Genomic DNA, 13,349 nt, shown 5'->3' with positions numbered 1-13,349 from the left:
TATTCTCAAGGACACCTCCCATCCCCACCATGGACTGTTTGTGCATCTCCCGTCAGGAAAACGCCACAGAAGTCTCTGCACAAAAACACTCATGAACAGCTTTTTCCCTTAAGCTGTACTGATGCTGAACTCAGCTTCCAAGCGTTAACTGCCAGCCTCCGCCTAATAACTAAACAACATATGACACTACTGTTATCTTCAATTACTTGCAAGTACTTGCACTTTACTGCACTATTTGCACATTATTGCTGTTTGCACATCTGCATTTTTATGCACTGCATGTATCCACTGCATCATATTGCATGCATCATGCTGTTTTCCTCTACCTGTATACGGGTTATCTCAACTAACTGCACCATAATTCTTATTTATTCAATTTAACTTAATTGCCATTTGCATTACTGGTATGTATCATACTGTTTACTTTTACCTGTACACTGTTAACTCATTGCACCATAACCTTGTTACCTCATTTTAACTTATTTGATGTTTGCACTACTGGTTGGATGCTGACTGCATCGTATTGTCTCTGTACTCGTACTCCGGCAATGACAATAAAGTTGAACCTAACCTAACCAAACCTAACCTAATACTTTCTGAATGCACTGTAGTTAAGGCTATGTGTCACCCAGGCAGCTGTTTGGGATTTAGTCTCTGTGTATGATCCTATATTTATATCCAGGTGCTACAGCAGGCTGTAGGGAGGAATAACATATTTAATCCCAATAGAAGAAAAAACAATATTTATTATGATTATTTTATCTGCACTTGGGAGGGACGCGGCCCCTTTAAAAGTCTCTCCGTTGCCCTGCGTTACAGGAAGTCGGGTGGTTCCCAGTCGTCTGTGCTTTTGTTTCCTACCCGCATCGCGGTAGACTCCGCCCCTACACGCTGATTGGCTAGTAGTTTAATACGCTATTGCAGCTTTCTGATTGGTTGTAGCTATTGTTCGTTGTTGGTCTAGCAAATCAAGCGCACAAGGCTGGACGCGACTAGCCAATCGGTATCAAGGAGGCGGGTTTATCGCAATACGGTTGGGAAAAGCAAGCTGTCAGCTGAGCTTTTGTGTTGAAGAAGTCGGAAGTGAGAAGAGGACGCTTGTGGTTTGGAGAGCTGTATAAAACTGAAGTGTCATCCCGCACCTGTGACATGACAGCAGCCGTGTAGTGTCCTTCTCACACCTCAGATCCACGGATTATCAGTTCTGATTAATCCAGATCGCTGTGGCTGTGTTTTCTCCCTCCAGAGCGCGTTATTCCTCGGCCGTATAGACTGTCATGAGATCAGTCTGGGCATGGCGTCCTTCCCGAGTTACTGTAAGACGGCGGGAGCAGCGGAGGATGAGAACGGAGAACCGGACCGGTCCTTGCAGCACATGCTGAAGGCCATCGCAGACGAGCGAAACCGGCTGAATGTTCGGCAGGAGATCAGCGGGATCGGTGAGTCCTTTATACACCATATATCATTTATCATAACACATAACATCTCATATAACATATCACACATCATATCTCATACTGCTCTATCATATAATACATCATATCTCATACTGCTCTATCATATTATACACCATATATCATTTATCATAACATATAACATCTCATATAACATATCACACATCATATCTCATACTGCTCTATCATATCATATTATACATCATATCTCATACTGCTCTATCATATAATACATCATATCTCATACTGCTCTATCATATCACACATCATATATCATCTCATATCATATATTATACATCATATCTCTTACTGCTTACTTATGATAATATTATACACCATATATCATCTCATATCATATCATATTATACATCATATCTCATACTGCTCTATTATATCATATTATACATCATATCTCATACTGCTCTATTATATCATATTATACATCATATCTCATACTGCTCTACCATATGTAACATAGATCATATATCATATCATATAACATCATATCTCATACTGCTCTATTATATCATATTATACATCATATCTCATACTGCTCTATCATATCATATTATACATCATATCTCATGCTGCTCTACCATATGTAACATAGATCATATATCATATCATATAACATCATATCTCATACTGCTCTATCTTAGAACATATTATCCATCATATCTCATGTTATGTGGTATGATAGAGCAGCATATCATATCATACATCGTATCTCATGCTGCTCTATCATATCATATATCATATCATATATCATATCTCATGCTGCTCTATCATATCATATATCATATCATACATCATATCTCATACTGCTCTATCTTATCATACTGCTGTTGATGCATCTTCAGTCAGGCCTTCCTTAGGCATGTCAAACTATTGAACTTTGTCATATTGAAGATGTGATCATATCAGTCTCCTTGTTCAACCTCCTTCTAGAGTACTCCTTGTAGCTGCTTCCATTATATCATGGCTGTCATACTGCTCATACCTGCAGATCACATCCTTCCTCTTCCTTCTCCTTAGTCGTGTCCTACTGCTCAGTCTATCATACTGCTGATGCCGCCTTAATCAGACTCTTATTTCTGATGATGCTTCCTCAGTCAGATCACACTTCTGATGGCTCCTGAATTATAATTATAATCATATATATATTTTACAGTCAGTCAGAACATACAGCTCAATCTTGTAATACTGATGATGTGACCACTGTCATGCCACATGTCTGACGCCTCTTAATCATAATCCTGTCATACCACTGATGCCTCTATGTCACATTATAATACTATTGCACCCTCAATCACATATCCTGCCGCTGATACCTCAATACCATCAGCAACCTCCGTGCTTGATGCAGAAAGAATAAGATTCACTTTATACTTATTCCTAATAAATAAAAAAGGCCAAGCAGTTCGCACAGGACTTGTCATGTGTCATCATATGCCACCAGACACACAAGCCACTGTTTTCAGTAGCCTAGAGCATGAGGTAGGACGTGTGACTCTTACATCACTGCCCCAAACTCGTTCGTTTAAGGATGTCATGGCGTTTTGCTTACTGTGTATCGGCCATGGTGTAAGAGGTTATTGCAGAGAAAGGACAAGACAAGGACTAGAATGGAAGCAGTGAGGCTTTATTAGTAATTATGGAAGTATTAATAATTGGGGAAGCAAGTTGTATCAGTTCTATTGTCTGAAGCTTTGAGATCACAATATTGTCTCAGACATTATTAATATAACAAAGAAGGCTACAATATGTCCAGACTGAATTTTAAATGATCTGTAATTACAGGGTCTGGCATCCAGCCTGCAAGCCTATTTACCATTTTCATTGTATTTGCATCCCACTTCACTGACCAGGTGTGTAAATGACATTGAAGGATAAATTATCATATGAAGGGAGAAATTGAATTGAAGTCCTTTTTCACTGTGGTAAGGCACAGGCTTATGAATAAACCTTCAAAACTGGACCAAGCTCAGCGTGTGTCCCAGTGGAGTGGCGCCTATTCGCAAATTTGTAGTTTGTAGGCCAAGTATCTTCTCATCATGTAGCTGAGGTGTGAGCGCTTCTTCATTTTCTATGCTATAATACCAGGAAATGTAATACAGACAGTCCAGAGCCTGAGAGGCTAGCTGTTTGAATGAGACAAAGTAAGGGAGATCAGTGGGGGAAAACACACTGACTATACAAGAGGCTACAACGATGGCCTATGAGTGCAAAACTCATGAACAAACTAAAAATGCAACAACAAAACCAAAACACAACAGCAAATTCAGAAACACATCAACATTAACTACAGGTAGCTAGACTCTAGTAGCATCTTTGTGTGTCAGTGGACACCACAGCTCATACCCTAAATGTTAGCTACTGACTTTCCGCGTTCCTGTTGATGGTGAAAATATGATACTTCGTTACCCGAGACATTATGGTTACATACAATCACCCCTTCCAGTGATTCAACTACTTAGTTATTTTCCTTAGTCTGTATTAATGTATGTAATTAGCTTACTATACCTTTAATTTAAATTATGTTAAACCACAGCACTGTTGAATGCTCTATTCTGATTGGTCAGAAGGTGATTACCTGTTGTTTTGTCACAGCAGCTCTTGTACTTCAGATCAGGAGCTATCTCATCTTGCAGACGTTCCACAACATTAAAAGTAACTATAAACCATTAAAAAGCATGACATTTTGTTAATTAAGAAGTTAAAATTTTAAATTGTTTGCAAATTGTGGATTATCTTTCTACAGCAGCATGCTTGTCATGGGGTTTTCTTAACTTAGTGGACACTTTTTAGCCTAGTTAGTTGGGAAAAGGGAAGGGAGAGTGTGAGGTTGTCTAATTAGCCACAGGTAGGAAGAATTTTACCAACAGATTCTTACAACTGTACATTCACTTTCCTACAGTTTTAAAAACTACAGTAAATACATCAGACAAGGTTTGTGGGAAAATTGTTTTTCTAATCCGGTGTGATTAAATGAAGCGGGGTATACACTATCTGGTTCTGCACCAAAGACATTGGCTAAGGAAGTGGGTTCGTATACTAGGTCAGAGTAGACCAAAATGTGTGCAGCAGTATGTCTGGGTCTTGCTTACATGTAATGCATATGTTTGGAATAACCATAGCTTTATTTTTTATTTCTTTTTTTGCTTAGGCTTGCATGTACGCAAACAGTGAACCAAAATCACTTATTTAATTTGTAGCTTTAATTTGGATTTTTCTGGAAGGCATTTTTTTTTATTATCCTGGTTGCTTTTGGTTTCACTGTAATTTTGCTTAATATGGCAAATGCCAGCTGTTGTATTCAGCTTGTCTGATTGTACAGCGGCTCAGCACACAGGTCTGGTTGTACTTGAAGCATTTTAATCTGTGCGTTCTGTAGAAAATGCTACAGTCTCTTCAGAAGGCTGTACTGAGAGAATGGCTTTGTCTGTGCATTTACTCACTTCAGTGACTAAGAAGCGATATTGTGCAGACCCCACTTGAAGAACGCTTACTTAACAGCTCACAATTGCACGCTTGTAAGAATCCACACCAGGCAAATTTAGGGCCCTGTGATTTGCATGATATAGAGAATATGGGACATTTCTGTTGGGTTTAAAGTCAACAATATGAAATGCACCAGGAACTTTAGAGCTGAACAGAAAGCGTGCTACTATTCCTAATCAGAAAATCAGGTCTAGATTCACAGCTGAATAGAGCCACAAAGACACACACAGAGGACTTTCAGTCTCAGGTACAAGGAGAGTAAACAGGTTACAAATGTATAACAAGGACACACAGTGTCACTGATGCAAAGCACCATGGTACATACGTGACCCTTGACTGTCCTCATGTTCTCCAGCACTGTCCCTGCCCCATATGCGTAAATTACCACTGTATATAACCAAATAAAGTTAAAATAAAATAAAGCCACAAGGCTTCAAAGCATGGTTATGTGTTCTTTACAGCAGAGCAATTCGAATTAATAAAAGAGGAAAAAATACCTCATTAACCTGACTCTGAATACAAGGAACTTTCCCAGCGTAAACACTGACATAACCTTTGGACTTTAGTCAGCAACCCTGAATAGTGAGTTAGTGAGTTAGATAGTTAGTTAAACCCATTTCTCTGAGGTGCGTGCCTTCTAAAATGTTGTTTTAAGCTCTGTGTATAAGAAGTCTTTGCCTGTTGTGAATACTGTCATTGAGGCTGATACATTTCTGGCAGTGTTTGGCTTAGAAGGCCATATGGTTTTACAGGACTGGGGCCTTCTCTCCTACTGAGAGGTCCTTCTGGCTTTGAACACAGGGAGTCGTTTACCAGCCAGACTGTACTTTAGCCCGCAAAAAAGAAAGGAAATGAGTCATAGAATGATCTAGGCATGAAGATATCTAATTAATATACTATACTATACTGTATAATGTAAGAATGATGGGTAGAGCAGTTGCATTTTGCTTATTATTGTGATTTGTGTTCATTCAGTTTAGTGCAGTGCAGATAACAATCTAACTGAAACCTAAATAAATGGTTTATGACCATGAGTCAAGCTATAATCATTGTGTAAAACCTGACATAGTTTGTACTGGTTTTGTGCTTTAATCAAGCTGCCAGTGTGTGTGTTCGGTCATTGCGTAATTGGAATTTTAGAAATTCAAAACCCACTGGAAGTTGGACTGATTCTTATATATTCAAAGCCATTATGAGAGACTGACACAGAGACAAACATGACTGTGGTAAAACATGTACAGAGGAAAGTGCATCAGATTGTCAGTGAGTTGCACATGTGAGCGTGTAACAGTGCAGTTGCTGGTCTGTGTAAGCTTCTCTGCTATGACCTTTGCTCAGGGACTAAACAGATTTTTTTGGGGGGGGGACGGAAAAATGAAAAGTGCAAAACTCGTTAACAAGACAAAACCATGACAACAAAACCAAAAAAAAAACAACAGCTACTCACAGAATGCAACAGCAATCAGAAACACATCAGCATTATCTCAAAACATAAAAGCAAAATCCTTATTGCTTGTTGCTGATTGGACATGCTGTATGACTCTCACAAGGCAAAAGAATTGCACTTTTTCAGTCTGTTCTCTAGTTAGCTTAGTGAAAACAATTTCATGAAAAGTTCCTTATGTTATTATAGTGAGGACTACATCTTTCTTCTGAATAGCTTGGCTTCTTTTCGATAGGATTTCAGCATTCGCATACTCACATTAATGCTGTAAAAAGTTGAGAGCACGTCTAAAATAACATGCCTTTGATAAATATAGACAATAATAAAAGCTTCAGTAGGTTCATTTAGGCTCATATTTCCTCTTACTGTAAATATCCTCCAGCTCACGTTTTTGTGGTGTCTCAGACTGTAACAGGCATGTACATGTAAACAACACTGAAGTATACCATTGTTTTATGCACTTTCATTTTGCTCCAAATTCAGCTAGAACCAATCCAACACCCCCAGTGGGTCTCCCTCTGTATTATACTAGACTAACACTAATCAAAAATAAAGATGTGTATATACTGCCTTCATTATGTATTAGGTTTGTCAGCTGAAGGAACCTGTTTTCCCTGTTGACCTGCTGCATGGTGTTTAATATGTCCAAAAATGCACAAATGTAACCACATGTTGTCCCCTAAACTAATGTTCCTCACTTGGTTGAGGCCCAAAATAAAATAAAAAGAGAGAAAAGAGTCAAATTCATTTGCCTACACTTGATTTGGTGGAAAGAGTGATTACGTCACCAGCTCTGCTGTCTCAGATAGCTATGGAAATGAGTTTTAAGTCCTGGCTTGACAAATGAGGTTTAGGTCTCTCAGAGGCCCAAAAACAGAACATGGGTGTGTTTTAAATGAGGTTCGGAGCTATTATTAGACCAGAGCTTCTGTCAACGTGTCTGCCCGGTGCTCTACATCATTAGTGTGCCCTGGCTCGAGTCTTTTAGTTCTACTTCCATGTTTCCATTATTAAATGGCTAAGGTAATTAAAAAAAAAAAAAAAAAGCTTTCTATACGATTGTGTGGCTTACAATCACACTTCTGCTTCTCCAGTCACAAGTTCCAGAAGTTGTTATTTAGTCATGATGTTTATCACTCACAATCTTGTGTACTCACTCTTCAGGTGTGAATACTCCTATTTTTGCATTATCCTCATGTTCGTAATGAGCTTAGGCTCTGTTTTTTTCCTGCTTTGTAGTCAGTAGAATGATTTCCATAACACTGATGGCGTAATATGCAGCAAGCTCGGCAAGCTCTCGAAGCGACCCACAGAGCAGGCTGTAATAGATATTATTGAATGCAGTCCTGCAAAAAATCAATCACAGACCAAAGTGTTAACTTGTTTGGTGTCTATCAGGCCTAATTTATCAGGCAGATTCAGATTACTCAGTTTGTTGTGTTCTTTGCATAAACCTCCTGGTTGATTAGAAACAGCAACAACAGCTAGTCTCCTTGAAAGAAGCTAGTTTGTGCACAAGCTAATTAACACGGAGGCTAAAACTAATACATTATTTACAAGTGGGGTCATAAGTTTACATACGCCTTGCCAAATCAGCAAAATGCCAATGTGTTTTTTTTAATGAGAGGGATCATAAAAATTGCATTTTGTTTTTCATTTAGTTCTGCCCTGAATAAGCTATTTCACATAACAGATGTTTACATTCAGTCCACAAGACAAAATTTTTACACAAATTACGCAAATTAATCAGTTCAAAAGTTTACATACGCTTGATTCTTAATACTGTGTGTGTTACCTCAATGATCAACGACTGTTTTTATGTTTTGTGAAAGTTGTTCATGAGTCTCTTGTTTGTCCTGAGCAGTTAAACTGCCCACTGTTCTTCAGAAAAATCCTCCAGGTCCTGCACGTTATTTGCTTTTCCAGCATCTTCTGCATATTTGACCCCTTTGTAACAGTATATGATGTTGAGATCCATCTTTTCACACTGAAGACAACTCAGGGACTTGTACACAACTATTACAAAAGGTGCAAACATTCACTGATGCTCAAGAAGGCGTCACGATACATTAAGAGCCAGGGGATGTAAACTTTCTAACAGTATGATCAGTGTAAATTGTTATTATTTTGTTTAAAGATCTTATTTTTTTGGTTTAGTACTGCCCTGCAGAAGCTACATAAGATATATACATGTTTCCTAGAAGAAAAATAACAATTTACACCGAGCATCCTACACATCACACACGACACTGTTGCCAGATTTATTAACAAATTCAAAAAAACTGAAAGTGTAGTGGACCAATCGAGAAGTGGACGTCCACGAAAACATCCACTGACGAAGGCATAACCGACGTGGTGCTGGTATACATAGTCCACCATATGTATGGAGAATTTTGGACCCTATGTAGTTATATATGAGTAATAAGCTATTTGTACAGGTTATACATGCTTCATAGACATTATATGAACGTTGTTTCTAGAGAACTAGTCATCTTTCCAGACACAGATAACAGATTCATTACAGTTATTAATTGTTACAATTGGACATATAGAGTCTGGACATGTAATGGGGTCCAAAAGTCTGAGACCACATTGAAAATCTGGATTTTTTTTTTCCATTTAAAATAGGAAATAAACAGAAGTTTTAACAATTTTGAAATACAAAACAAAGAAAGTAAATGTTCAATATCTTGCATATTTAAGATTCAAGATTCTGCACTATTTCTAGGTCCTGATTTAAATGTAAGCAATTTTGTGATATTGATCATGTTAACTGCTTTGCACAAAAGGTCAGATTTTCCTCATGCCTAGTCTCTTATAGTGAAGCATGTGTTCAGACGATACGCGATGGAATTGATCTACAACGGATCATGAAGTTTTGCACAAACTTGTGGAGTCTGTGCCAGCTCGAGTGCACTCTGTCATTAAAGCAAAAAAGGGACGTACCAAATACTAAGAAACTCTGAAATTCATGTAAATATTCATGTAAATATTCATGTAAAGATTCTACTTTTCACTCAAGTTGTTGTCAGTAATATAATTTGTAATGAAAATTGTTGCGTTAAATTAGAAAGGAATGCAAAATAGAAGTATTTTCACTAGTGCTCTCAGACTTTTGGATCGCACTGCTTATTTAATCTGTGTTCTGACAAGCCTAACGTGTCGTGTTTTAGAAAGCTGCCAGAGGAACGCAAGAGTGCGGAGAAAGCATACTACTCCTTTATTTCTGCTCTTGTCCTTGGCAGAGCTGTATGACCTAAGCGGATCACTGCAGCACACATTCTGGGAATGGTACACTGAGGGGAAAATGATGAAGAGTAATGTTTTAATGTACTAAGTGGCCTTGAATCACCCTGTGACTTTCTGCTCTTCTAATGTTAAAGTATCGATTCCAAGACACGCAGAAACAGCATACGTTTAGTGTATTCCATATTAATTCCTCATGCTGATAGAACCACAATAATTAATGATTAGGATTTCTAATTATTCATATTTTATTATATTTGATACGTATTTACTAAATACATTTGCATTTGCTTGTAGATAAATACAGATAGTGTGCATTATTTCAGATTTATCTGTTGGACAGTGGAAATTAGTTTTAAAGTTAAAATTGGTATAACAGACAAGCCTTTCATGCAGGGTTCCTTCCTAAGCCACGCCCCCAAAACACATGCACACACTCCCGAGGCTTGAATTCTTCTGTAGGAGGCGGAGCTTTTTGAATTGACAGGCACCATGATTTGCAAGTACAGGCGAGACGCTTCCTTTTCCTGATTGGTTAATTTTGGTGGGTCACATCATTTGTTTCCAAATTGATCAGTTGATACCACAACGTGGTTTTTATCATCTAGGCAGATTCTTTTGACGGCTGTTGACAAGTGAGACAGAATTTTCCAAATGTTACAAAATGTGATCCTCCTCAGGTAGGGCTGCTGCCTCACAACTCCAGGGTTCATGGTTGATCCTGGGCTTGGGTGGAGTTTTGCATGTTCTACTTGTGTTCGTGTAGACTTTCTCCAGGTTCTCTGGTTTCCTTCCAATTCTGAAAAACACGCTGGTAGGAGAATGGCCTACGCTAAATTGCCTCTAGGTGTGAATGAGTGTGTGGATGTGTGTGTGCATTGTGCAGGCAATGGAATGGTGCCCCATCTGGAGTGTATTCCTGCCACACGCCCAGTGTTCCCGGAGTAGTCTCCGGATCCACCAAGATCCTGACCAGGATAACACAGAGCGTGAGGTGGGAATACACCCTGGATAGGACTAGCAATAAACTAGGAGAGAAAAAAATATAGCAAAAAGAAATACACTTAGCATAAAAACACTCAGTGCAAAAGTGATTCAGGACTGTGTGTGTTAGGGTGCATCTCACATGGTCCCTCAGATGGTTACAAACGGTGCTGCCAGATCACTGTGCTCCTTCTGTTCTCCTGACCAGTTTCTCAGTGTTGGTAATAGTGTAGACTCTCTCTCTCTCTCTCTCTCTCTCTCTCTCTCTCTCTCACACACTCTCTGCACTCAAGTAAAGGCCTCTGTTATAATCTCATTACTGTGAGTGTCATTGTGCCCTGCAGTGACGTCCTCTTTGTTCTTCTAGCATGCTTTCTGAGTCCAGTCTTAATTCCTCTCTCTACCAGCTCCTCTCTCTCTCTCTCTCTCTCTCTCTCTCTCTTCAGTTCAGGTCTTTGCAGAATTGATGGGCGGTAATTACTGCCGTTCGATATTGTATCTGTGCTGGAATGACAGCAGTGTACTCAGTCACACTGGATTAAAAGTCAGACTTGTGTGATGTCACACGTATTACCTAAATAAATAGCCGAGACATCAGTATTACAACTGTACCACCAAACGCAAGTGTTCAGTTAGACATCATTTCATTCCTAAAGCCGTCTGTGAGTATATACTATATATAGTTCTGTACATTTAATCCTTTTTTTTCAGTACTCATATATACTCTATGACAGTTTCCCACCTTCATTTGTGCCCCTGTACTGTGCCACAATCGTAAACACAGCTGTCTGCGCCAAGCTTCCGCTCACATTTAGCCAAATCAAGGTCACCGATCCAGCCTAGCTGGAACTCATCCAGAGGTCGTCTCATCTCCTCATTTCCACAGCCACAACAAAACTGTCCTATTAATGAGACACGAGAAAGTATCGATCTTCTGCTTGCCCTCTCTCTGTCAGTGCTGGTGGAATATGGAGAAATGTGTGCTCAGAGGGAATCATCTATCTTTATTCCATTTTAATTTTCAATGTCTTTTCAGATGTCACCGTTTTATGGAGGCTATTTGATTATTCTGTTCGTCTCATAAGCTGTCAGTGTTCTTCAGTCTCTAATACTGACATTTCACATCAATCATATAGACGTTATGAAAGTGAGGCACCAAATGTGTACGTGTGTGTGTGTGTGTGTGTGTGTGTGTGCGCATTATGCTTTTACCAACTCAGGACTCTTGGGAGCTACTGAGGTGAAAAAGGCAGCATTGATTTGTTGACTTTGTACTTGGTATGCCTTTGTTTTTCCGTAGAAGAGGCCGTTCCATCATCCTGAAATAAACCTCTTCTCCAAAGATGGTTTGATGTTGTACTGAAACCACTCTCACTTTCATCTCTGTTAGCACCTTCAGCTCAACTCTGTAACACTATGCACCACCCTTAACTTGGCAACACAAAAAGTTTTGATTTTGGAGAAAAAAAAAAGGAAAAAAAAGTTTAAATTGGGTCCATTTTCCAGATGGTTAGCACTTTTAAAAGTGTTGGCATTTTAACGTGCTTATTGATTTGACTTTGCCACCAGCCACAAACAAGATTAACCATCAAAGCTCTTCAAAAAACATTTGATATCCTAAACCAATAATTTTAAAGTTAAGATTCAAAAACAATATGAGTGTGAAACCCATATCCCTGGTGGATCGGTGGTTAAGGTGGAAGTGGTTCAAGCCCTAGCACTGCCAAGCTACCACTTTCGGGCCCTTGAGCAAGGCCCTTTTCCCTCTCTCCTCCAGGAGTGCCGTATTATGGCTGACCCTGTGCTCTGACCCCAACGTCCTAACAAGCTGGGATATGCGAAGAAGATAATTCACCTGTACTGTAAGATATATGTGGAATAAAGGCTTTCTTCTCCTTCTTCTACAATAGCACCACTACAGTGCATTCAATAAACCATTTTCAGAATGTGCGTAAGTAGCTTACCTTTATTAAACTTAATACCAAGTGCAGAAATATTATCTGCATCAATAAGCTACTGTAAATGTTTACCAACAGGCAGCAAGAGAGAAAGTAGAGCTCTCTCTGTGCATTCAAACTCAGTGTGGTGTGAAGGGCAGGGTTAGTCACTACACGCTTATGCAGTTAAACTGGCAACATTATAAGAGTTCATTTGAGAATAAGAGTTTTCACACTGCATTTTGAAGCCGACTTTTTTTTGACTAGGTATGGAATCCAACGATTGCTGCGTGTGCCGAATATACTGCGTGTGCCGAATTTGCTGCGTGTGCCGAATTTGCTGCGTGTGCCGAATTTGCTGTGTGTGCCGAATATTCTGTGTGTGCCAAATTTGCTGCGTGTGCCAAATTTGCTGCGTGTGCCAAATATTCTGTGCTGAATATGCTGCGTGTGTTGAATTTGCTGCGTGTGCCGAATATGCTGCGTGTGCCGAAATTGCTGCGTGTGCCGAAATTGCTGCGTGTGCCGAATTTGCTGCGTGTGCTGAATTTGTAGCATGTACTGAATCTGCTATATATCCAATATAATTATCTACACAAATAACAAAGTTAATGGTATCAATATCAGATTTTTTTTATAATAATATAGCCACATTCCCACTAGCATGTAAATGTGAATTTTAATATATTAAATAATGTAAACCAGCATGTTAATACATTTTAGCATTACACAAAATGTGTTTGCTCTCAAAACACACACACGTTAAAGTGATTATTGAGTTGT

At 39.1% G+C, this 13,349-nt stretch overlaps 1 protein-coding gene across 3 annotated transcripts in view; it reads left to right on the top strand.

Moving 5' to 3' along the window:
* Positions 1 to 1,052: 1,052 nt before the first annotated feature.
* The window catches only part of kiaa0930, a 36,113-nt gene continuing 23,816 nt past the window's right edge, over positions 1,053 to 13,349 (top strand). The window contains exon 1 of one of the 3 annotated variants that reach the window (XR_008304763.1): positions 1,053 to 1,439. Coding sequence is in view for 2 of the 3 variants with exons in the window: in XM_026923216.3 (XP_026779017.1) it covers positions 1,295 to 1,439 (145 nt within the window). In the remaining variant the exon portion in view is untranslated. Of the gene's footprint in view, positions 1,440 to 7,398; positions 7,470 to 13,349 lie in introns of those variants that run through there. The other 2 variants (XM_026923216.3, XM_053241798.1) reach the window with 2 other exon arrangements.

Source organism: Pangasianodon hypophthalmus, chromosome 18 (genome assembly GCF_027358585.1).
Source record: "Pangasianodon hypophthalmus isolate fPanHyp1 chromosome 18, fPanHyp1.pri, whole genome shotgun sequence".
NCBI classification, from domain to species: domain Eukaryota; kingdom Metazoa; phylum Chordata; class Actinopteri; order Siluriformes; family Pangasiidae; genus Pangasianodon; species Pangasianodon hypophthalmus.
The sequence above is the reverse complement of the archived record's forward strand: the minus strand, read 5'-3'. Positions and strand labels throughout refer to the sequence as shown.